Genomic DNA, 25,172 nt, shown 5'->3' with positions numbered 1-25,172 from the left:
GCCCAAATAACCATTCTTACCATAGTTTGGAGCTTGCTTCCATGATTATGCACAGTTTTAGGGAAAGGAAACAAAGTCATGGGGAGATTAAAGAAGGTGCTCGTGACCACTGATCTCCTAGGAGGTGGAGCCTACAACATCAATTTGAGATCAAATAGGAATTCCTCTACAGAACTTATGGATTTTAGGGTCCTGTTTTGAATTTAGTAAGATTCTAAGTAGAAAGAAGCATGCAGGAAAGACAGGACATTTCTGATTTGCTTTTTTTTTTTTTCTCCTTTCCTTTTCTGGTTTTCACACATGAAGAACAAATTGGATGAACTCAACAGACGCCTTCATATAAAAGGGTCTACAGAAGGTGAGGAGTTGATGGGGAAAAACAATCAGTTAAGTTTTTGTTTTTAGTTTTCAGAGATTGAAGATACTTCTTATTTACTTCATAGTGTAAGCACAATATTTTTGAAAATTAAAATTTGGGTTGTGATGTGATTTTCATATCCATCTGGCAAAGGGTATTGGTTTATTCTATGTATGCAAGATGCCGGCTGTTTTGTTTCTCAGTAGCTTTTAGGCTCTCTGAAAAACAGGCATAGCACTGTGATCTGATGGGTCATAAGTGAAGGTGCTGATGGGGACTTCTATGAAGGGACTGGAAGTCACAGTTATAAATAATAGCAGCTGGTACCTATGATGAAGCTTATGTACCTGGAGAGGCAATGAATACGTTGTGGGGAGAGATACTCAGAAGGAACCAATCTGAACTCCCTCTTTACATGAGAATCATCTGGAGCCCTCTAACTCATTCTCCTATTTTATGTAGACAAAATACAATGTACAATGATAACGTGCATGTATTAGTCAACTTTTGCAAGCTTGTGACTGAAGAAGAGAGTGTCAGTGGTTTGTACCAAGAAAGCTGCATTTCTGGCTCACATTTTGGTATGCTGACCATAGGCCAAGTGTGGCGTGGGTACTCTTTATTCTGGAATCCAGGCTGAAGGAACAGCCCCTAGCTGGGGCATGCCCTTCTCCTGGCAGAGGGAAGAGAGGAACAGCAGGACCATGCAGTGGTTCTCAATGCTTCTGCTTTTATGAGGCATTTGTCATCACATTCCCAGTTGACTGGTGAAATCAGAGCACTTGAAACCAAGGGAGTAGGGAAGTCATCTTTCCCCAGGGATGCTGGCCTGCAAGACACATGCCAGTGCGTGATCATATATACTCCTTTACAGAAGGGCAGTCAAAGAGAAGGAACAATAATGCAGTCTACCACATAAGCTCTTCCTTATGGTTTTGAAATTCCAGAAAATGAGAAGAAAATAGAAGGGGAGGGAAAGGCTCCAATGTAGGATACTGCAGGAGATGGGCTGGCATCTTGCAAATCTTGCAACAGCAAAGGAATGACAAGTATATTACAAAGCAGATGGACCTCACACATAGCAAAGCAGATGGAACTCAAACATAGCCTCTCCAAGTCAGGCAGCAAAGATACACACTGTCGAATTCTGAGAGGCATTTTTTGAATTATTAGCTTATATAGGGCCCTATTTATCATATGTGTTCTTTTCGATCTGATTAAGTAAAGGACAAGGAAACCAGTAGATTTTATTTCCTTGACTCGTTTTCCTTTTTTTTTTTTAAGAGAGAGTGTGAGAGAGCTTGGGGGAGGGGCAGAGGGAGAGAAAGAATCTTAAGCAGACTCCACGCGCAGCACAGAGCCTCAGTCTGGGCTTGATCTCAGAACTCTGAGATCATGACCTGAGCGGAAATGAAGAGTCGGACACTAAACGGACTGAGCCATCCAGGCACCCCTTATTTTCCCTATTTTTTTTAAAGTTGTTTATTTATTTAAGAGAGAGACAGAGACACAGAGAGAGCAGGGAGAGGGGCAGAGGGAGAGAGACAAGCAGACTCCCTGCCAAGCGGAGAACCCGAGATGGGGCTTACCTCAGGCTCCATCCTAGGACCCTGAGATCATGACCTGAGCCGAAGTCAGATGCTTAACTGACTGAGCCCCCCAGGCGCCCCCCCCTTAATTTCCCTTGTGATAAAGATCTTCATCTTCCTCCTCCTTCCCTTTTTGCCTCCCCACCCTCCCTCTTCTCTCTTTGATCTCGGAACACACAGACTCTTGGGCATGCAATTGGATAAACAGCTTTGAAAATAGGACTCAGTTGGTAGAAGGCACACACGTCCTTCACAAACTCTAAAAGTGATTTGAAATGTTTGATACCTAGCTGCTGGCAAACTACAGTGTCATTATACTTAGAAAAATGGAAATGTTGCCAGGGTCAAGGGGTACAGAGTCTTATGATGGGAGTTTTTCAAATATCCAGTCAACAAGGCAGAGAAATAACATCGAGATGTTTCTCTTCTAGAAGGCACTAATAAAATAGTTAATAATGATAACTTTTAAGGGACTCTTGTGTTTTTGCTGGTTCAGGCTCTGGCTATTCATGGTACTAAGGCATTTCCATTTTGGGAAGAAATCCTGCATTTAACTTGGTGGCAGTGTTCTCATGTGACAAAACCAATGTCACGACTCAGCATAAACAGTAGTCTCAAACTTCTGAGCATGAAAATAAGTACCTTTAGGCGAAGCACTGACTTTTGGGGCTGGAAGGAGCTATAGCTAGTGACTGTTCCTCCCCATTGCTCCACTCAGAGGTGAATGTGTCTTATTTCAAGATGATTTCACCTTACCGAAGCTTGAAGTTGATATGCTTTCATGGAACTAGACCTTCATAGGTGTGAGTTGAGTGCCTACTGGGACAGGAACTGATTTCTCTGAGACATCATCTGGTTCTGTCCACTGTGTCGCTGATAGTTTCCTGCATATGGGCGTCACAATGGTGACAGAAAATATTAGGGGAAGATCATGGTAGCCTGTCTCTTTGGTCTGCTTCTGACCTAGTGGAACAGTCTTTAATGGTACAAGAGAGACTTTAGAGCTATTACATGGAATAAAAATAATTATACACCATTGTCTTATTATGTGCAAAGCATTTCCTTGTTTAGATTCTGGATAATGTGTAAGCTTCCATAGTCTCTCCCCTGTCTTCCTGAATCTCTGTCTCTCGGTCGTTGGCTATGCCCTTAAGGGTCTTATCTCAGTCATTTATGAAGCCACAAAGTGACATTTTCTTGGTCAGAGTTATCTCTGGTCTTTATGGTGTTTCCTGGGTCATAAATCTAGTCTCCCACTTGAAATACTGGGTGTCTGCTCCACTACAGTAGAACTTCATGAATTTGAGTCACTGTGTATGAGTGCACACACATGTCATGTTCAGAATATTACTTCTCCCTTCTGGATATCTTTGAATATATATTGAGGCTTTTAAAGCATTTTGTAGACTTAAAATTCTATACTAATATAAAGTTGTATTATTTTTATTTCTAGTTTTTTTTTTTTTAAAGATTTTATTTATTTATTTGACAGAGAGACACCGTGAGAGAGGGAACACAAGCAGGGGGAGTGGGAGAGGGAAAAGCAAACTTCTTGCAGAGCAGGGAGCCCGATACGGGGCTCGATCCCAGGACCCTGGGATCATGACCTGAGCTGAAGGCAGACGCTTAACGACTGAGCCACCCAGGAGCCCCCCTTTTATTTTTTTAAAGATTTTAAATTTCTAGTTTTTTTTAAACACATCTGTAGTTAGCTGATTTTTTTTCATAAGAAACCACGTACTATGCACATTCCATTTGTAACCTTCATGTGTGTCTATCTTAATGTCAAATGCCGCAAACTCCCTCACACATAATACATGTGTACAAGCTGTACGTCACAGTGAAACAACCCAGGGGATACTGGAGGTCTATTAATCTTAGGCAGTATTTTGCTATAAATATTTAAACTGTTATAGGATTGAGTCTTTCACTATAATGAAGAGGAAAAAGTACATAACCTTCAAAAACAGTGATCTAAACTGCTTGCTAAAGCCTTAATATTTCTACATTTGTGGTGAATTCCGGATTTTAATTGCATGACTGTTGTTGTTTCCAAATCACATGTATGTCGTGTCTTAACAAATTTGCTGTGCAATGAAAACGTATTTCTTTGAGCCATTGAGTCAATAGATGAATGAATGAACAAAGTGGAAAATTTTAAATTTCTCATAGCAAGCAATTTGGGCACAATAGCCCCGTATAATTTTCACTTTAAGAATAATTATACTATTTATTATTACCTTAGTCTTTCCTCTATTTACATTGGTATAAAAATGTTTTATATTTTGTTAGGTTAACATTCACTATCATCTTCATGAAGAAAGGAATTAAAAATCATTTTAACCCCAAATATATTGGAGCCTTTATCACATACAATAAGAAGTTAGTTTGGATAGAAAAATGACTGAAACACTAATAACTCTTGTGAACTTTAAAGCAGACAGGCGGGGGGGGTGGGGGGCGCTCCTGGGTGGCTCAGATGGTTGAGTGTCTGCCTTTGGCTCAGGTCATGGTCCCAGGGTCCTGGGATCGAGCCTCACATTGGGTTCCTGGCTCAGCAGGGAGCCTGCTTCTCCCTCTCCCTCTCCCTCTGCCTCTCCTCCTGCTCACGCTCTCTCTCTCTCTCTCTCTCTGTATCTCTGTGTCTCAAATGAATAAATAAAATCTTAAAGAAAAAAACAAAGCCAAAAGGGACTAGACTAGACAGGACATCTTCTGTGTAGCTCTTTTCAATGCTGAGATCTTTCTAACTTTTGTTATTTCTGGAGATGTTAGCTATGCTAGAGAAAGAAGGAGATATACTTGTGTTTCTCTCTGTGTGTATCCTTATGTGTGGGCTGGGGAAGATTTGAAAGAAATCAATAAATAGTATAATTCCTTATGATTTATAGTAAGATCTAAGATGAATTAGATGGAACAGTCACTGAGCTTTAATAACCTCTGCCTACCAATATTCCTGCTGTTATTGAAGGAGAGCATACACCTTTTACAAAATCACTGCAATTACAACTACAACCACTTTGGGTCAAGACTGAGCTAGGTGCTTTACCTATTTTGTCTCTGAACAGTGCAATGCCCCAGGGAGATACGAAGCTTTGGGAAGTTAAGTTACGGAATCACAGAACTTTCAAAAGCTGAGATGAGATTTGATTCCAGTTCTATGTGGCACTAAAGCCCTTGTGCTTTTCTCTGTAAATGCTTCTTATTCTAAGGGCTGATATGAAGAGAAAATATCAAGAGAATCTCAGTGCTTCTCAGGGTTTAGAAGTTGTTTCTGAAGTACTGGATGCTTTGATACAAATCGCTTTTCTTTCTTTAAAAAAATTAATAGATTTATTTAAATTTATTTAAATTCCATTAATTAACAGACAGTGTAATATTAGTTTCAGGTGTACAATCTGGTGATTCAATACTTCCATACAACACACGGTGCTCATCACAAGTGGTCTCCTTAATCCCCATCACCTATTCAACCCATCTTCCCACCCACCTCCCCTCTGGTAACTATCAATTTGTTCTCTAAACTTAGGAGTCTGTTTCTTGGTTTGCCTCTCTTTTTTTTATCCTGTAATCATTTGTTTTGTTCCTTAAGTTCCACGTATGAATGAAATCATATGGCATTTATCTTTCTCTGACTTATTTTGTTTAGCATAATACTCTCTAGCTCTATCTGTGTTGGTGCAAATGGCAAGATTTCATTTTTTGATGGCTGAGTCATATTTCATCATATATATATATATATATATATACCGTATCTTCTTTATCCATTCATCAGTCAATGGACATTTGGGCTCTTTCCATAATTTGGCTATTGTAGATAATGCTGCTATAAACATTGTGGTGCAAGTATCCTTTGAATTAGCATTTTTGTATTCTTTGGGTAAATACCTAGTAGTGCAACTGCTGGGTCTTAGGGTAGTTCTCTTTTTAACTTTTTGAGGAAACTCACTAATGTTTTCCAGAGTGGCTGTACAAGTTTGCATTCCCACCAACAGTGCATGAGAGTTCCTTTTTCCCTACATCCTCACCAACACCTGTTTCTTGTGTCGATTTTAGCCATTTTGGTAGGTATGAGGTGATATCTCATTGTAGTTTTGATTTGCATTTCCCTGATGATCAGTGACATTGAGCATCTTTTAATGTGTCTCTTGTCTATCTGTATGTCTTCTTTGGAAAAACGTCTATTCATGTCTTCTTGCCATTTTTAAATGGAATTATTTGTTTTTAGGTGTTGAGTTGTTTAAGTTCTTTATATATTTTGGATACTAGCCCTTTATCAGATATCTCATTTGTAGGTATCTTCTCCCATTCCTTAGGTTGCCTTTTAGTTTTGTTGATTGTTTCCTTTGCTGTGCAGAAGATTTTTATTTTGATGAAGTCCCAATAGTTTATTTTTGCTTTTGTTTCCCTTGCCTATGGAGACATATCTAGAAAAATGTTGCAACAGCTCATGTCAAAGAGGTTACTGCCTGTGTTCTCCTCTAGGATTTTAAAGGTTTCCTGTCTCACATTTAGGTCTTTAATCCATTTTGAATTTATTTTTGTGTATGGTGACAGAAAGTGGTCCAGTTTCATTCTTTTGTAAGTTGCTGTCCAGTTTTCCCAACATTTGTTAAAGAGACCGTCTTTCCATTGGATATTCTTTCCTGCTTTCTTTAAGATGAATTGACTGTATAGTTGTGGGTTCATTTCTAGGCTTTCTATTCTGTTCCATTGATCTGTGCCAGTACCATACTATTTTAATTACTACAGCTTTGTAGTATAACTTGAAGTCTAGAATTGTGATGCCTCCAGTTTTGCTTTTCTTTTTCAAGGCACATTGCTGTTCTTACTAGCTTCTCGCCAAACATGACTCAGGCAGAACTCATGCCTGGGAGTAGTTGGATCTTCATTCCAGTGTGCCCACCCTTAGATAACCTAGCAGCATGGACTTGGAGACTGCCCAAAATGCAAAAGAAGAATAATGGACCAGGAGGATAGAGGCCTACATTCTGGGTACTGCTTTGTAGCTGAATTATCTTCTACAAATCATGAACCTCCAGTTCCTTCATTAGTAAAATGAAGATGATATTGATCTGGCTAGTGTATCTCTCGGGGTTTTAATAGGCAGGTTATATATAGAAAGTCAGTTCTTGAGAGTCATAAAGAACAGTGTTTTAAAAAAATAATACAATCATCCATTTATTCAATGAGTACTGACCAAGTAGATATTATGCATTTGGTATTGTTAGAGGTAGAGATACAATGATGAACAAAACAGAGAAAATCTCTATCCTCATTAAATTATTATTTTATTGTGAGATTTAGCTGGTTGATGAATTACAGCATGGTGTCTTAAGGGTTAAGATAAGAAAGAATGGGACATTAACAGGCATTGAATCAAATCTCAGAGGAGGTTGACATGGCCATAAATGATAGCAGGCACTTGCAAGGGAAAGGAGAAAGAATGAAGGAAAAGGAAAGACCTTAGATAGAGATTATGTGGTAAAATCCAATGGTATGTTATGTGGGAGTGAATGTTTTAAAAAAAAAAGACCAAAAAAGAGAGATTTTCATGTGGCTCTCAAGTCAGCCAGCTAATATGTGAGAATATGAATCAGGAAGCTGAGGAGGGAAAAGAAAGACAGACTCAACATCTGGATGACCAAATTCTGGAAGACAAAAGAATGAGCCTTGGGGAAGTCCACACCACTTAAAAAGATTTGCCTCGCAGTATTTTGCCAAATGTGGTATCTGGAGGAGAATCCTGGCATGTACCCAACATGCCAGAGACTACTGTAAGCAGGGAACTGGGGTATGGGATGAAGACTGTGTGGAATCCCATGCAGCAGGAACCCAGCCTGAGGAGACCTGGAGTATGCTAGACCCATATCAAGAAGTCACGAGGAGCGTATTTCCAAAAGTAGAGGTTTGCAGGCTCATATCTGAGGTGGCTGGTCTCAAGATGAAGAGCTTATGTGTCCAGAGACTGAGATTCAAATACAGCTTTATGGCTTAAGCAGGAACTCTGCTAAACAGAAATGCAATGGATGGCTTGCCCAAGATGTCACAAAGAGTAGCAGAGTCAGGTTGTGAACAAGAATCAGTGGTTCTTTGATACTCTGACAAACTGAAAAAGGAAAATCTAAATTTTGATTCTGGACCATAAAATTTGTGTTTCTTACTGCAAAGACTATTTCACCTCTTTCTTAGATGAAACAATTGTTCTTCAGGAAGACCTGAGTAAATTCTTTGAGTTAATTGGGGAAATTGGTTGGATTTTAGGAAACTGTCAAAACCACTGTGTTGTTTTTTTCTTCATGCCATATATGCCCTGTTGACAGTTAAGAAAAAGTCACATAATGATATATTTGTGCTTCAGCACAAATGTGCCCAAAACAGCAATTGTGCTTAGCTTGGGAGCTATGATGAAGCGCACATTTCTGAAGAGCTATGAAGTGCACATTTCTTTTTTTTTTAATTTTTTAAAGAGTTTATTTAATTATTTGAGAGAGAGAGAGAGAGTGCACACAAGTGGGGGGAGGGGCAGAGGGAGAAGCAGACTCCCTGCTGAGCGGAGAGCCTGACATGGGGCTCAATCCCAGGACCTTGAGATCATGACCTGAGCCTAAGGCAGACCGTTAACCAACTGAGCCACCCAGGTGCCCCGAAGTGCACATTTCTACACATTCAGAGCAAAAGAGTGAATAGAGATGGAGAAGCTTAACTGGGGAAATCTTTCAGAAGAAAGTGAATCTTAACATGTCTCTTTCTCTTTTGTCCCTCTCTCCCTCTCTCCTTCATTTCTCTTCCATAGGGGACTGGACTATGTGAGCATGTCATTTGTCATGCACATTTGAGTATGGAAAGGGGCACTGTTAACAATTATGCCAGGGCAGCGGGCTTAGCTTCCTACATTCTCTAAGGCCTGTTCTGATGCCGTCTCATCCCCATCCACGGCATTCATCATGCTCTGTGTTCCCACTGCACTCTGTGGGTCTCTCTGATGTGGCACATACCATATTGCACTTGAGTTATTTGTGCCATGTTGGTCTCTCCCATTGAACTGTGACCTTTTTGAAGGTAATGATGTGGGAAACAAAGGCAAAAGAAAAAGTAAATTTCCTTACTACTTACAGCCCATTGACAAGTCCTTGAAACGGGCAGAGTGGCATTCCTCTAGGAGCTCAGCTGCTTCAAAGTTAATACCTTGCTAAGGGCACCAGGCAATCTTGGCCTGACCCCCAGGATCCTGTGAGTCTACTTTAACATATAAAAATCCCTTTGGAAACTTCCTTTATCTCTACCCTCCAAGATACATGTTGGCAACCATCCCCCAAGCATATGACCCACTGATATACATCTGAAGGGTCTCATGACTAAGGTTTTATTAGGTAAATGACCTTTTCCTAAAAACAGCCAGCCCCCTCAAGGTCCTGGAAACCTTGCTTCCAAATTCCTTAAAGACTTAATGCTCTCCCTAACCGCCTCCCAACTTGAAAGTATATCATTGGGGCCACTCTTCATGACCCCAGTGCAGCTCTTCCTGCCTACAGGTCCTGCCCTGTGTTTCAATAAAACCACCTTTTTGCACCAGAGATGTCTCAAGAATTCTTTCTTGGCCTTCGGCTCTGAACCCTAACATCTTTCCTCCATCAGTTAAGAACGCTCTCATAATTATCTTTGCCCAGTATCTCTCTACTATAGCCCAAGGCCTGGCACAAAAAAGATAATCAGTAAATGTTTTGATGAGGGAGAATACATTAATGAAGAATTGGAAGGGAGAAGGGTGACAGGACTGTTGGAGAAGCCATTTTTGGTAGAAAGAAAAGGAATCAGCATAGAGTTGCTAAGGATGATAATGACCAGAGTGTTATAAATAAACCAGCCTTCGCAGAAGTAAATGAGGACTAGAGAGAAAGCCAGACTTGGTGGAATCTTTCGATTGCCCAAGACTGTTTTGCTGCTGGCTGCTCTTAGGAGGGATGTTGCAAGGAAAAACGGGACTGCTGTTTTGTTGTCTCTTAATGGAATAGATTGGATGGTAGGTTTGCATTTGAATTTGGAGGAATGTGTTTGGTAAGCATTAAAACTTGAATGATAAAAAGAAAATAGCTTCTCAAAGAATTTTGATACTTCTGCTTCCAGCTGAAACCAGGAAATTCAGAGGCAACAAAAATGAAAACAAGGAAAACATTAATGGAAATTTTGAACCTAGAAAAGGTTTGGTTTGAGTTTTAAAGGAAAGTCTGACTTGGTTAACTGCCCCCAAGTACTACTGTTATGATTTGCTGGCTTTTTATTTGTTCATTATATTTCATTTATATAAGGTTATCATATTATGTTCTAATTCTTAGGGTGGGTCCCCAAATTTGGCAGCTTAAACAAGGCTTCTCCATTTACTGCAATGCTGAAGAAGCCAAATGACCCAGAACAGGCTTTTGCGATAGCAGTGTGGGTCACTTTGCCTCAAATCAGCAGTTCTACTTGGGAAAGTCTTGCAAAAATATTCTACGAAGAATTTTCTCTGTTACTTGCATAGAATGGTAATACTTTAATTAAAGCAACATGTATACATAATTTAATAAGTGATTGCCGGAACTGATTTTCTCTAATAAAAATAATCATAAATTTTTTTTTATTATCACTTAGGGAATTGTGAATTGCCTAAGCCTCAATCTCTAAATATTTTGGTCTGTAGGACCCCAATTTCCAAGAATCTATGGAAGTTCTGACTTTAGCCTATCCAAAATGGGCATCTCAAGCTCCAGGCATTTATTGTGGGTGTGGAATGAAGGTTTGCGCACTAAACTCCCATTTCTTCTTAAAAGAGTAAGGTTTCAGAACTTTTTTTTTTTTTTTTAACCCCTAAGAGGAGAGCTTTCTCTTAGAGGTCCACATTCTTGGGTCTTAACTGAGTTCTTTGGTATGTGATGACCCTCCCCCTTCTGTATTCAAAGGACCCTCTTGAATGCCCACTTATTTTATCTATACATGTTCCTTTAAGTTCTTACCTAAAGAGTTTTCCTCCATGTGACAAAGCTGCTTACTTAAATGCTCATTACTACTCACTGTTTATGCTGAAATAATGCATTATTTGAGTTGCAGTTTGCAAATAATGATCAAAGAGTGCCTTCCTCTTAATTAAATCATTGGTTAATTTGATGAGCCTTTTCAGGGGTCAAATGAACGAATTCTATAAAAATCAATCCTATTGACTTCCCATTCAGCTGAATCATTTCAATATTTATTATAATGTTTCCTTCCTATACAGATTAAAATTCTTCACAACTAAAGCATTAAAACGAATATGGCATTTACTTTATACTTTCTAACAGTAAGCTTTGACCCATGCTTAGGTGGTCAGATAAACCGCAAAGTGTTAGGAAAACTAACTTGATTAAATTAAGAAGGAGGAACTACACTATTAATAAGTAAACAAGCAAATTTTGGACACCTTGACTCTTCCAATATTTATTTCACATTTGTTGTAGTTTAATATATGTTTAACATGGTTTATGTTCTCTTTCCTAGAGAGACACCTCCTCTATGGACGGCCCGCAGTACTTTATCGGACTAGATATGATATCTTATATCACACTGACTTTGAAAGTGGTTATAGTGAAATATTCCTAATGCCTCTCTGGACATCATACACTATTTCCAAACAGGTCGTTGAAAAAGTTGGTTTTATATTCTTCATGTGATTACATTCCTTGCGTTAATGTAATGATTGCTTACCTAACAGAAATTTGTCTTAGAAAAGATTTTAATTTTTCTTGATGAAAGAAATCTTACATCGAATCGATTGCAAGTTATTTTGAACTACACTTTATTCGGTGTTCTAATAACTTCACAGGAATATGTTAAATTATCAACGTATCAAAGGGAGTATACTAATGCTTTTCATTGCTTTTACTCTGCTTGCCATTGCCCAATAGTTACCGAAGCCACCCAGATTTGGCTGTTTGTTTTAATAGACTTTATTTTTTTTTAGAGCAGTTTCAGGCTCACAGCAAAATTGAGTAGGCACAGGGAATTCCCATATACGCCTGGCCTCACCTCTGCACAGCCTCCCTGACTGTCAACATCCTCTTTTTTTAATAAAGATTTTATGCTGGGGTTTCAGTTTTGGTGAAGATGAGATAGGTAAATTTATATCTGGATAAGAAAAATGTATTTGGCAGTTGAGGCATGTTTTTATTTCCGATTACAAGTGAATACATCCAGTGCTGCAAACCCAGCTTCCTGTTGGTTTGTACCCCGTGCGTGTGCATTTGCCCTGGTATACAGATGTATATGCAGTCTCTCTTTTTATAGATGATATGTCTATATTATTTCTTAGAGTGTTATTTTTTAAGCTGTCTTCCATGGAATCCTATCCATTACTTCAGCAGTCCAATTTCTGCTTTTCATATTGTTGTTTTACTTAAGATTTTGATAAAAGAGTTCTGCCACTAAAAAAATACAAGAGTTTGAAAATTCCTGGCTTACTGTATTTAAAACTGAGGCTTTGTTTTTGGAGTCAGGATATCAGAGTATGAGCTCTAGTAAAAGCTAGAGGGGTTTTGGTTCTGGCTGTTCATGATAGAGCAGCCTGGCTTCCATATTTCCACATTGCTTTAGCATGGTCTTTGTGATGGCATTCCTAACTACCTCTGATTCACCTTACAGGCAGAAGTCTCCAGTGTCCCCGAGTACCTGACCAACTGTGTCCGGCCTGATGTCCGTGTGTCTCCGAGTTTCAGTCAAAGCTGTTTGGCCTACAAAAATGATAAACAGATGTCCTATGGATTTCTCTTCCCTCCTTGTAAGTTACAGAATATCAGGATCTGACCATTCTAGAGGGATGTTATTTTCTGGAATCTGGACTGTTAGGATTTCAGTGGTCTTCATGTTTTCTTCAAGAGAGGAACTCAAGAGACTGAAGAGGTGAACTGCTATGGGATCCTTCCAAAATCGGTCATAAGAGAGACCACTTTTCACAAATCCTGTTCTCTAGGAGAATTCTGAAGTACAAGGCAGTATACAGTGAGCCCCCTCACATCATTAAGTGGGACTCTGAAAGTGAAATAGTGTATCATTAAGACATTAATGTTTTAAATACTATACAGGTGATCACTTAAGAATATGGGAAGCTCTTTTATTCTCAGTGGCTTGATGACATGTTTTAAGTCCAAATTATGCTAGTGAAATCAAGGAATTCTTTTACATAATACGGAGTTGACCCGAGACTAGGTAGGAAGAAAAAGCATTGTAAAGATTTTGGGGAGACAGCTCTTGGTAAAGAAAAGACATTGGGTGGGAGAAGAAGGAGGAAATGCTTATCAAGTAGGGACCAAGTAGAAATAAAAGGAGTAGATCCATTTGCCATTCACTTCATGATGTTTGGACCATTTTAGAAGATTGATTTTTCATTGGTGTAGATTTTGGTAAGTAATGGACACTATTTGTTTGCCTAATATTTAGATCTGAGCTCTTCACCGGAAGCTAAATATGATGCATTCCTTGTAACCAATATGGTTCCAATGTACCCTGCTTTCAAACGTAAGTCTGATATTTACCTAGTAAACTATTACTTATGAAAAGAAATATTTCTAAATTTGCCACTTACCTTTTCTACCTCTATGTTAATTTTGATAATAATAGTGTCTTTCACGTGTTTAGCTTTTATATTTTTTGAAGAACTTTCTTTTTTTTAAGATTTTATTTATTTGAGAGCGAAAGTGAGAGAGAGAGAGAGAGCATGAGTCGGGGGGAGGGACAGAGGGAGAGGAAGAAGCAGACTCCTCACTGAACAGGGGGCCAGATGCAGGGCTCAATCCCAGGACCCTGAGATCATAACCTGAGCTAAAGGCAGACCCTTAAGCAACTGAGCCACCCAGGTGCCCAAATTTTTGAAGAACTTTCATGTAAATTCTCTACCATTAATCCAAAATATGAATCTGTGAGGGAGGTTGGTAGGTTGTTTGTCCCTTGCTTATAATTGAAAAATGAAAGTCACAAGAAATGACCCAATTCATAAATGACAGAAACTGTACTAAAGCAAGTTTGTATTTTGCTTCTAAACTGGTGTTCCTTCTATTTCAGCGTTCATTATATTGGTGTAAGAAGGGTCTTCTTTGTGCTTTGGAGGCCACTTGACATTTAACAAACACCTATATTTATTTATTGAATGTTAAATTTAAAGCCACTAGCACTTCTCTCTTTTAGGGTAGATGGTGATGATATATTCTGAATGTTGACCTTGAAACCCAGAAAGAGTTTAAAGGGTCCTCTGAATTATGAGAGTATTAAATTCAGATGGTCTTAGGGCTTAGCAAAGTATTCTAGTTTCTTTGAACACCCATAATTTCTTTGTTATATAACATAAATATTTTTGTGGATAATAGTGATGCTGTGAATGGTAGAGGTACAGAGATCCCAGCCCCCAAAACCAAGTTCTGGTCCCCAGAGTATGACCACTAGCTATGTAATCATAAAAATGTCATTTAACCTCTCATTTATAAAATTATGAGAATTGATTGTATGATCTCTACGGCTTATATGGATTTATGACTTAATTGTCCAATGACCAGAATAGTCCATTTTCTATTTCCGATTACAAAGAATTCACTCATTTGCCCATCCATCTCATCCATCCATCCATCTATCCATCCATCCACCCACCCACCCATCCATCGATCCATCTATTCATCCATGTATTCAAACATAGAGAAAGCATTCTGGAATAACTTTTACCTCCCTTTACACTGAAGAGACTTATATGCTTATAGGAAAGGTAGGAAAAGGAAGCACCTCTACCTACTTCCACTTGGCAAACGAGCACTGGCTGTATTACAGGACTCTTGGGGCTGAAATACAGTCTCAGAATCCAAACATGTGATTGTGGAGTGTCGTCAACAGTGGCAAGCTTCCCCAACTTGATGTTGGTGAAATGACCAACATGGTCTAGAGAAAAAAAAAAATGTTTATTTGATGTCCTAGTTAGTAAATGAAGGTTTATTCAAAGGTAGAATCCTTTGCTTATGAGTAAAAATTAAAGTAAGCTTTTGAAAGGAGATTTCCTGGTTTTTTTCTTAGGCCCAACTGAAAAATGTTTCAGAAACCCACATAGATATATTTGTTGTAATATTACATGGAATGCATCTTCATTTAATTTCCACAAATCAGGGTTTCCTGGATTTCTTTATTCTTTACTGATGCTTTATTGACCAAGCAGTAATAAAGGAAACACATGGTACCACCCTGAGGCTGGCATGGCAAGAGGCCTCTCACAGAAGGCTTGCTGTTCTTCCCTAGGGGAATGGTTTTTTCACATGCCACATGTCTGTGGGTTTGGCCTTTTGACTGCTCTCATTGTTATTTCTTTCTCTCTCTGCCTTCCCAATTTTTGTGCTTAACATTTGAACTTCTCTCCCACTGTCCTCCTTTCTTTCTTACAAATAACTGTGGCATTTTGGCTCTGGTGGGCTGCTCTTTCTCATTCAGGGTAGAGTATCAGAAGGTATAAAGAACAGTAGAAGCACCATGAGAAAAACAGCCAAGTGCTTTTTAATAAGGGAGATAAGAAGTGATAGCCTGAACCTCACAACCCCCATGTAGGGTAGAGTGTGGTTAAGTGAAACCTAACATCTCAGAACCAACTCACCATGTGCCTTTCCTGCCCTCTTGTCATTCCCTTCTTTCGCCCTTCCTTTTCCCCCACTCTCCTCCTCTCTGTCATTCTGATTGACCATGATATAAACTGGAGTTAAGGCGGGCAGGGAAGTCCTCTTCAGGGATGACCTTGAAAATGAGAAATGAGTGAAGGAGGAGAAACAGACGTGCACAGATCAGGGAGTTTTCCCAAAATAAGGAGGAGCAAATGCAAAAGCTTAGTCTGAAACAAGTTCGGCAAATAGGAAGGCAGGAAGAAACCCATGTACCTGATGGGGAAAGAAGTAGGAAGTAAAGCCATGTAGGTAGGCAGGGGGGCCACAATGGGAAGTTGGAACTTTATTCTAATTGCAGTGATACATCATCTGGAATGTTAGGAACAGGAAGTTGGGAAGAATGTGATACAATCTAATTATGGTGCAGAATGATCCAAATGGCTATTATATAATGGCCTGCGGAGAAGTAAGAGTTTCTCACTGGGATCTGGGAAGTAGTCTTTTGCGGTAGTTCTTTGCAAAGAAGATAGTAGCTGAGACAGGATGGATGCAGTGAAGATGGTGAGAGGTGGTCAGATTTGGGTGATGGGAGAGTATTACAGAAGTGGCCCCGGCAGGGCTTGTTCAATGTGTATATGAAACAAGGAGCCACATCAGGAATGACTCGTAGGATTTGGACCTGAACATGTGAGTGAGTGAGTGCCATTAACTGATGGAGAAGCCAGGAGTTAGAGCAGGATTAGGAATGAAGACCAAGAATTCTGTTTGGATAATTTTTTTAGACATGATTATTAGGTATTCAAGAGAACCATGAAATGCGTGGTTGAATAACATGCCTGGAGCTCCTTGGAAGGGTCAGGGCTAGAGACACAAGCTTGGAAATAAGCGTTATCTATGAGATCATGAAGGAAGGAAAGGTAGACTAAGGCCTTTTTTCAGTTTCTCACCAACACAGTACTTTCTCTTTTGTACACACGGTTCCCTTTGCCTAGAAAATACCCACTTATCCTTCAGAACTCAGGAGCCACGTCAGTGAGGAACCCTTCCCTGACTTATTGGGCGAGGTGAGCTAAATTCCCCTACCAATGTCTCCATACCTTTCTCTCTGCTGATTCATAAATGACACACACACAGCTGGTATTTCAGGGCAAATTCTTTTCAAGAATCGCAACAGCTCTACTGTCTCTTGGCTTGTGACATTTGGCTTGTAGAATGCATCCTAAAAGAGAATATGACCACAGCAAGGAGTTTTTGTTCATGAAGAATGTATTTCCCGCCCCCCCCCCCCCACAGGAATCTGGAATTATTTCCAAAGGGTATTGGTGAAGAAATATGCTTCGGAAAGAAATGGAGTTAATGTGATAAGTGGACCAATTTTTGACTATGACTATGATGGCTTACATGACACACAGGACAAAATCAAACAGTAAGTTTGTCATTTCTACTCAGTGTATACTTTTAAATTCTAAGAGCTCACTTAAGGCTCTTTTTTTTTTTTTTTCAAATATTCACACGCTCAAGAAGAGCTGATACCTGTGAAATCTTTTGCTCTTTGAATCTCCTTGTGATTTCTTCAGTGCTTTGGGACCTTTGATTAAATGTGGTAATGGTGGTTGGAATGGAATGGAGTTTTGTGGTAAATAAATGCACTTTTCCATTCCATGAGAGAAATGTACCAAAAGATTTTTTAAAAATTTGTCATTTATTCTTTAACAGCTCTTCAGTGGAAAGATGATAATTTTCCCTCATCTCCATTTTTTGGGGGGGACTTTTGGAATCCCTTAGATTTTCTGGGTCAGTATATCTTTTTTTTTTAAAGATATTTATTTATTTATTTATTTATTTATTTATTTATTTGAGAGAAAGGGAGAGACAGAGTACGAATGGAGGGGGAGGGGCAGAGAGAGAGGGAGAAGTAGACTCCCCACTGAGCAGGGAGCCTGATGTGGGGCTCACTCCCAGGACCCTGGGATCATGACCTGAGCTGAAAGCAGACGCTTAACCAACTGAGCCACCCAGGTGCCCCTGGTTCAGTATATCTTAATAGGAAATTCTATATAGACTTTGGTCAAATCTAGTTGTTTCTATCCTTCTCCATGATACTGTTGGAGAGATAAAAAGATAAGGCATACTTGCTCAGAAGGAACTTAAAGTTTGGTGGAGAAGGCAAGAAGATACAAATACAAAAAATTCATAAGAAGTCATTTATTTCTTTTAAGATGTATTTATTTATTTGAGAGAGAGAATGCATACAGGGGAGAAGCAGAGGGAGAGAGAGAATCCTGCCAGGGAGCCTGCCATGGGGCTCAATCCCAGAATCCTGAGATATGACCTGAGCTGAAATCAAGAGTCCTCTGCTTAACCGACTGAGCCACCCAGGCACCCCTCTTTAGAAGTCATTTAACTTTATACATGCATGAAACAGAGAGTGGCACAAAATATGAGAGGGTTTAATTGTGCTTCACAGATAATTAGGAATAAAAAGCTATTTTTTCATATATATATATATAATTAATAAAAGAGGAGTTATCTTACTCCCTTTCTCATCATCTGTAAGAGAAATTTCATCTTAATCGTACATTTATTTTATTGCTGATATTGTTAACAGCTTTTAGCCAAAATTATCATTTCAATCATATATTTTGAAAATGATTAAAATTAAGATAATAGAAAACCAGGTAAGGAATTGTGAGTTTCTGTACTTCAATTTACTGGAAAAGATTTTTTTTTTTTTTAATTTCTAAGTTCATCACTAGCTCATCAGTCCTTAGTATTTCCTTGAGTAAATGAGTTCTCTGTACCAAGTTCAGCATCTCACTGTGGTTTGAAAGGGCTTAGTACTCCCCTAGCTCCAGTGCCTCCTCCCTCAGGTCCACTTTACAATCCTATGCAAGCTATCTTCCTGAAACGTGGGGTCTCGTGATGACTCTTCTGGGCAAGAAACGTTCGATGAGGTCTTACTCCCTAAACAATGATGCCCAAATCCCACAACTTGGCCCTCAGAAGCCACCAAATTATGGCTTTTAAAAAAAAAAAAAAAGATTTTATTTATTTATTTGAGAGAGAGGTAGCGAGAGAAAGCGCAAGTAGGGAGGAGAGGCAGAGCCGGGAGCCCGATGTGGGGCTCGGTCCCAGGACCCTGGGATCATGACCTGAGCCGAAGGCAGACGCTTAATGGACTGAGCCCCCCAGGGGCCCCAAATTATGGCTTTTTATTGACTCTTCCAGCCTTACGTTTCTACTATCTTGATCTGTTCATCATGTCCAGCCCCTAAGTCTTGGTTCAAGCTGTTTTCTTTGCCTAGAATTTCATTTCCACTCTGCCAGGTTCAGAGAAAGAGGGGATTCCAGGCAGCAAAAGCATTATGTTCAAAATACAGGAGTAGGCTAGTGCTTAGAAGTGAAAAATGATTCTGTTGAAGGGGAGTTAATTTTAGTGACCTAAGCAATATTCATTGGTCACCATTTTAAAAAGAAAGCTACTACATTGATGGTCATTCTATTTTTCCTTCCTGTTCCAGGTATGTGGAGGGCAGTTCTATTCCCGTACCAACTCACTACTACAGCATCCTCACCAGCTGCCTGGATTTCACTCAGCCTGCCGACAAGTGTGACGGCCCCCTGTCCGTTTCCTCCTTCATCATCCCTCACAGGCCGGACAATGAGGAGAGCTGCAATGTGAGTTCAAAGACAAGAGTCCACTAAAATGAGTCATCTTTGTTTCTTAATTTAGATTCCCACTGGTAAACTCTTACACACTTATTGTAAGCCATTTGGACTATACAGTGTAACCAAGTAGAAAGAAGAAAAGACCCAAAGACAATTTTGCTTATCACCTGGGAACTTTGTGTTTGAACTTTCAATTTTCAGTGTAAGGGTGTGGGGAGGAGGAGCATGGGGGTGTACATTTATTGTAGTTCTAATTAGGGGTGTGATTTTGTCAAATGATCAGAGTCCCCAAATGTTTTTGCTTTTGCAAGAGACATACTTTGTAAAGGTAGGATGAAAGGAGCAAACGTTGTGATAATTGTTGAAACTAGGTAAGAATTCACAGGGGTTCTTTATATTAGTCTCTACTTCTGTGGATGTTTGAAAGTGTCTCTAATAAAAACTTCTTTTAAAGACACACAGGCATATATACTTTATAAATCAGATTTTTCATCTACTGCTAGTTATGAGAGCAGTTGTAACAGGTCACCCCATTCTCAAATACCACAGATGACTCATCCATGGAGGCAAGAAGGCGTCATGAGAAAGCCCTGGGTGGGGATGGGAGCCATGCAGTGGGCTCCTGGCCCTGTACTCATTCTGCCTACACTTGGGGACAGATCACATCCCTTCCCCAGATCTCTTTAATGTGACAGAAAGGCTGTGCTCCAAGATTGATTTTAGAAGTAATAGTCCCCATGATTTTGCCTTATAGAATAGAAGGAGCAGGGATGTAATCTACCGGAGAGGGATTTAGTCACAAGTCCCACTTGGTTCCTAAATGGTGTAAGGCGCTCTGGGAGAAAGAGCAGTCTATTAAACGTACTTACTATTCCAGGGGTCTGCAATGGGCCAGAGCAAATAAAACAGGTGCAGAAATGGCTACAAAAGGCACAGAGCCCTAAGAATGAGCACTGGGTGTTATACGCAACGAATGAATCATTGAACACGACATCAAAAACTAATGATGTACTATCGGCTGGCTAATCGAATTTAAAAAAAGTAGCTTCGCCAGAGGTTATCAGCTTCATGGACAAGGTAGCTGTTGGACTATGGCTTCAGCTGTGGGTGAAGATGGAGGCTGTGGATATGCCCAAAGCCAAGAAAGCAATACAGGAAAAAAAATGGAAATCTGAAATATGGCCAAGAAAGCTAGTGAAGCTTGACCAGAATATTGGGGATGAGAGTAATAGGGGGACATAAGGTTTTAAAAGTTGCTTGGAATCAAATTTAAAATAAAAGTAGCGGTTATAGTAGCCATAGTGCCAGAGGTAATAATTGCAACCCTTTTCTGAGTCCGTGTTGTGAGCCAAGAACCGCGCAGGTCCTCCACATATGATGATTATTTCTAATCATCTCTTTACTCCCCCAGGCAGGCTTATATGGTCTTCCCCCCACTCCCATTGGGTTCACTGTTGTGAAAGCTCTAGGTAATAAAGGAAAAGTATGATACGTTGTTACCTGGTTAGTTAGTAGGAGAGCAGAACTTTAGATTCAAGGCTTCTGACTTCAAAAGCCCATCCTCCTTAAAGTTTATCAGATTTCCATAGCAGGACCTTGGGACCTTAGAAACTTTCCCAATCACACCAGCATTAGGTATCCACGGAAAACGCCAACGCCTAAGAGCAGCATTTTGGGCTCTGCTTCAGGGAGATAAATTTAAGTTGGAAGGGGTCAAGCATGGTGCTCAAAGTGCTTTGGCAAGATTCACGGGATTGAGGTCACAGAACCGGAAGTGAGGTTGTGGTCTTGGAAATTTAAAAAAGAAAGTGGAAGGCAGCAGTATTATACTGAAGGATCAGTAAGATCTTGTCAATAATTTGATCGGAGGTGGAGAAGCAGGGGGGACTGCAAGTAAAAGGCAAGCTGACGTCAGCTTATTGGCTTGACCTCCCCCATTTTGTTTACTCATAACCACGAGAGAAGCCAGTGGTGTACCAGGGGGATGTAAGGCCTCTGCAAAGCATGATATACTTTCTTTGGACTTCAGTTTTACTAAAAACTAATGGGGAGGTGAAATTTTTTGCAAAAAAAAAAAAAAAAAAATTAAACCGTATATTATGGAGTGAAATTGCAAATTGCCATGCATTTTTAAGATAGAAGACTACAGGGACATTCCAGATGATAGTAGGCCACTTAAGGTACACCTAGATTCCTGGGAAGTATATGTTCAAGTGTGTCTGTCGTCAAGGGACTTTGGTGATGGGACACTCAATTCAAAGGCGTTCTTCAGCCTCCCAAATTGTAGAACTGACCAATGAAATCCACAGATGTCCTCACAGGTCTTCCTCTCCTTTCTCGCTCCTGACTCTGCTTAGAACTTAGAGATATTTATTGCAGAGTTTATGGCAAGCATATGTCTTATTCTTATGCTGCCTGCACAGACACCTGTCCTTGCTTTGAAGGTCACCTTAAAACTGCTGGGGCTTGAATTCACAAACTTACTTAGGAGAAAGTCAGAAAGAAAAGGCGGGTGAAGAGTAAATGTCCATAGCAAGAAAGACAATAAGCAAGTTGACGGGTGGGCTTTTGCATTTATCTTCTAAATTATTTATTTTTAAAGTGTTTCCTTCCCTTTCCTAGGTGCGCATGAGCTTTTATTTGAATGTTATTAGTTTTGCATTTTACACCAGAGTCTCCTCTAGCAAATATTTCTGTAGACTGCCAGCTTGCATCAGGCAGAAGATATTTTCTTCCTGTGTTGCATGGCCAGGATTTCCTAATGACTAGTGTTTGGCGAGATTTTTGCATGTGAGAACCAGAAGAAAATGCCCTTCAATTGAAATTGGCAAATTACTTTCCAAGGAAAGAAATAACAAAAGACAATTTCTTTTTTCTATGGATTCTTATAATCCCAGCTGGCCACTATTTAAATTAGGAAAAACCTTTTCACCCCTTTGTCTGTATATTTGGATGACTGCATTTACAAAAGAAAAACTAGGCCACTGAAAAATCAAATGAAGAGTTGAATATGAAAATTCTCCCAAAATATAGCTTCATGCTCACTCTGCTTACTCTGAGGGGGTCCTGATCCATTTGGAGACCTCCTACTTCGTTAATTATATGGTCACAGTGAGGATTGGTCAGTCCCGTTGTGGGCAGAGTTATATTTAGATCTGTCTCTTCCTGTGAATCGCAGAGAACTTGGTTAGCTTGGGTTGGGAGGGTGGGGCATGCAGGGTTAAACTCCTTACTTCCCCAGCCTGCAAAGCAATTTCTTCCTATTTCTTCATTTTGCCCGGGATAGCCAGGCATCAGTTTCCTGAACCAACACCCTCGTGGCACATATTTAGCATTGGCAAAAGCTGCTCTAGCTCCCTGTCCAGGTCTGTGTGGGTTGGAGCTTTCCGAGAAAACCCACTGCAGGTTCTCAGGCTTTGGTGGGGAGTTCATTGAGACCATGGGTGGTGAAGGAGTTGGGCGAGGGCATTTCTGAACATACTCAGCCCTCAGACACACAGCCACCCTTCAACTTGTACAATGGCTCTTGGGAGCCATTGAAATTCTGGGGGCAAAGGCCCTCCTGCCTCAGGTCTACTAATGAATGTAGCCATTTCCCCCAGAATTCTCAGGGCTCTCAGATCTTATTCTTTCTTTCAAAAGTGAAAGAAGATATGTTTAAAATGTAAAGAACTACTCCTCCTGAATGACTTTCTACTTTCATCTTAGATATGAATAAATTATTTAGTGTGGGACATCCGGACGTCTTTCATTGGAATTTGTGCCAATGGGGCCATCTTGGCAAGTAGCTAAGACAGAAAGAGATTTCCTTCCTTTTTTCCACGACGTTGTTTCCTTACTTTATCTTTTGTCCGCCCCACCCCCCTTTTTTCTTCTCTTCTTCCTACTGTCCGGGGAGCTGCTGAAGTAAGCATTATTTTCCTTGTGAACCAATGAAGAAAGCCTAGAGAGGTTAAGTAGCTTGGCCAAGGTCTCCTATCTAGGAAGTCATAAAGCCACAATTCCAGCCTAGGCCTCTTGGGCTCCAAAGTGCCAGGTGTAGCTACTGAGCAGCTTTAAGTGGAACTCATCATTCAAATATCAATTCATTGCAATTTGATGGACGACGTACTTGATATCGTGGGTTCTTCCAAAAGACCAGGAATGCACCCATGAGAGTTTGTGCATTAGGCATCAGCTCTTCACTTCCCTTAGACGTCAGAAGAGCATTTCAAATTACTCGTGCTCTGTGCTCCCCGGTGTAGTTCAACGGCAGCGGGAAAGAGACACATTGCTGAATTCTCCAGGACCTTTGGTTTTTGTAATTTTGATTTATGTTCTGAAAACCTATTGAGTCAAATCCCTTTCACACCACATGTCTCATTTGTTTGGTACAGCTAATTGCTGTTGAAAATGTTTACAGCCAAGGGCAGGTATTTGTGGCACGTTCCCAACAGGAATGTGGTAGAGCAGCCGAGGAAGCCAGGAAGGAATACGACACACTGGCTCTGGGTGCAGGAGTATGGAGGGCTCATTTGTGGACTTGGAGAATCTCCTCTGGAAGAGTCTGGCTCTGATTGTATTCTGTTTCCACTGCAGAGCTCAGAGGACGAGTCGCAGTGGGTGGAAGAACTCATAAAGATGCACACAGCTCGGGTGCGGGACATCGAACAGCTCACCAGTCTGGATTTCTTCCGAAAGACGAGCCGCAGCTATCCAGAAATTCTAACACTAAAGACATACCTGCATACGTACGAGAGTGAGATCTAACTATCTGATCATCTGCAGTACAGTCTTATCAACTGGTGTATATTTTTATATTGTTTTTGTATTTATTAATTTGAAACCAGGACATTAAAAAAAGTTAGTATTTTAATCCTGTACCAAATCTGACATATTATGCCTGAATGACTCCACTGTTTTTCTCTAATGCTTGATTTAGGTAGTCTCGTGTTCTGAGTAGAGCTTGTAATAAATACTGCAGCTTGCATTTTTAGTGGAAGCTTCTAAATGGTGCTGCAAATTTGATATTTGCATTGAGGAAATATTAATTTTTCCAATGCACTGTTGCCACATTTAGTCCTGTACTGTATCAAAATACTGATTTTGTAAAGTTGCATTCATTTACTGTTAATTATGACAGACATATTTAAAGCCTTATAGACCAATCTTAAATATAATAAATCACACATCCAGTTTTTTTCTGGTTTACTTGGCCTTCGTTTCACTTAGAGTATTTGTTTCTGGTATATTCATGCATGAAAGGTATACATTTTTTTGTATTGAGCCCTCTTCCTTGCTGAATAGAATACGTATAGTCAAAAGGACATCCATGATATTCAACCACAGTGGCCTGGATGAGATAGTTTGGGGACACATCTCTGAGAAATCAGGAGGGCAGAGGACAAGGGGAACCAGAAGATCTCCTGAATACTCTCTCTCTCACCAATCTCTTTTAAAAATACTTTGACTTTTGGAGGAGTAGGTTCTCTTGATAAGTTGGTTCAAAGCTCTAAATATTCAACTCAACTGAGACTTTCTTCAGCATGTGTTTGGTATGAGGTCAACTTACGAACTACGGAGGATATAAAGAGAAATAAGACAGGGGGATGGGGTATAGCTATAAAGGTGTAATTAACCCATTCAGGTAGAAAATAACAAATGCCAAGTGAAAATTGTTAGTAATAATACAATATGACGGGGGCCTGAAGGGGAGGTGGGGGTGACTGTAGATGGACACAGCTTTAAGTAATGAGACACAGAGTGAGGAAGTCACTCAGAGATTTTCAGTCCTTCTGATTGTGTCTTGGAGAAAGGATGACATTAGTGTCCTCATACCTCTAACAGTTGCTAATCCGCCTTTAAAAAAAAAAGAGGACAGCATATTGCTTTGTTTTATGTTAATTTTTACATAATGCCCCTTTTATGGTCAGTGAAATGGGT

The 25,172-nt window shown here is 39.9% G+C and overlaps 1 protein-coding gene across 8 annotated transcripts in view; it reads left to right on the top strand.

The window, feature by feature from the left end:
* The window catches only part of ENPP2 (ectonucleotide pyrophosphatase/phosphodiesterase 2), a 108,451-nt gene extending 84,005 nt beyond the window's left edge, over positions 1-24,446 (top strand). For 5 of the 8 annotated variants that reach the window (XM_027568940.1, XM_027568922.2, XM_027568962.1 and 2 more), the window contains 8 exons: positions 307-358; positions 10,075-10,149; positions 11,461-11,597; positions 12,601-12,736; positions 13,396-13,473; positions 16,875-17,007; positions 19,103-19,259; positions 23,829-24,446. In XM_027568940.1, coding sequence (XP_027424741.1) covers positions 307-358; positions 10,075-10,149; positions 11,461-11,597; positions 12,601-12,736; positions 13,396-13,473; positions 16,875-17,007; positions 19,103-19,259; positions 23,829-23,999 — 939 coding nt within the window. In that variant the 3' untranslated portion in view covers positions 24,000-24,446. The remainder of the gene's footprint in view (positions 1-306; positions 359-10,074; positions 10,150-11,460; positions 11,598-12,600; positions 12,737-13,395; positions 13,474-16,874; positions 17,008-19,102; positions 19,260-23,828) is intronic. The other 3 variants (XM_027568971.1, XM_027568955.1, XM_027568945.1) reach the window with 1 other exon arrangement.
* The last annotated feature ends 726 nt before the right edge of the window (positions 24,447-25,172 follow it).

Source organism: Zalophus californianus, chromosome 4, assembly GCF_009762305.2.
Source record: "Zalophus californianus isolate mZalCal1 chromosome 4, mZalCal1.pri.v2, whole genome shotgun sequence".
Lineage (NCBI taxonomy): Eukaryota > Metazoa > Chordata > Mammalia > Carnivora > Otariidae > Zalophus > Zalophus californianus.
This window is presented reverse-complemented; position numbering and strand designations above follow the sequence as displayed.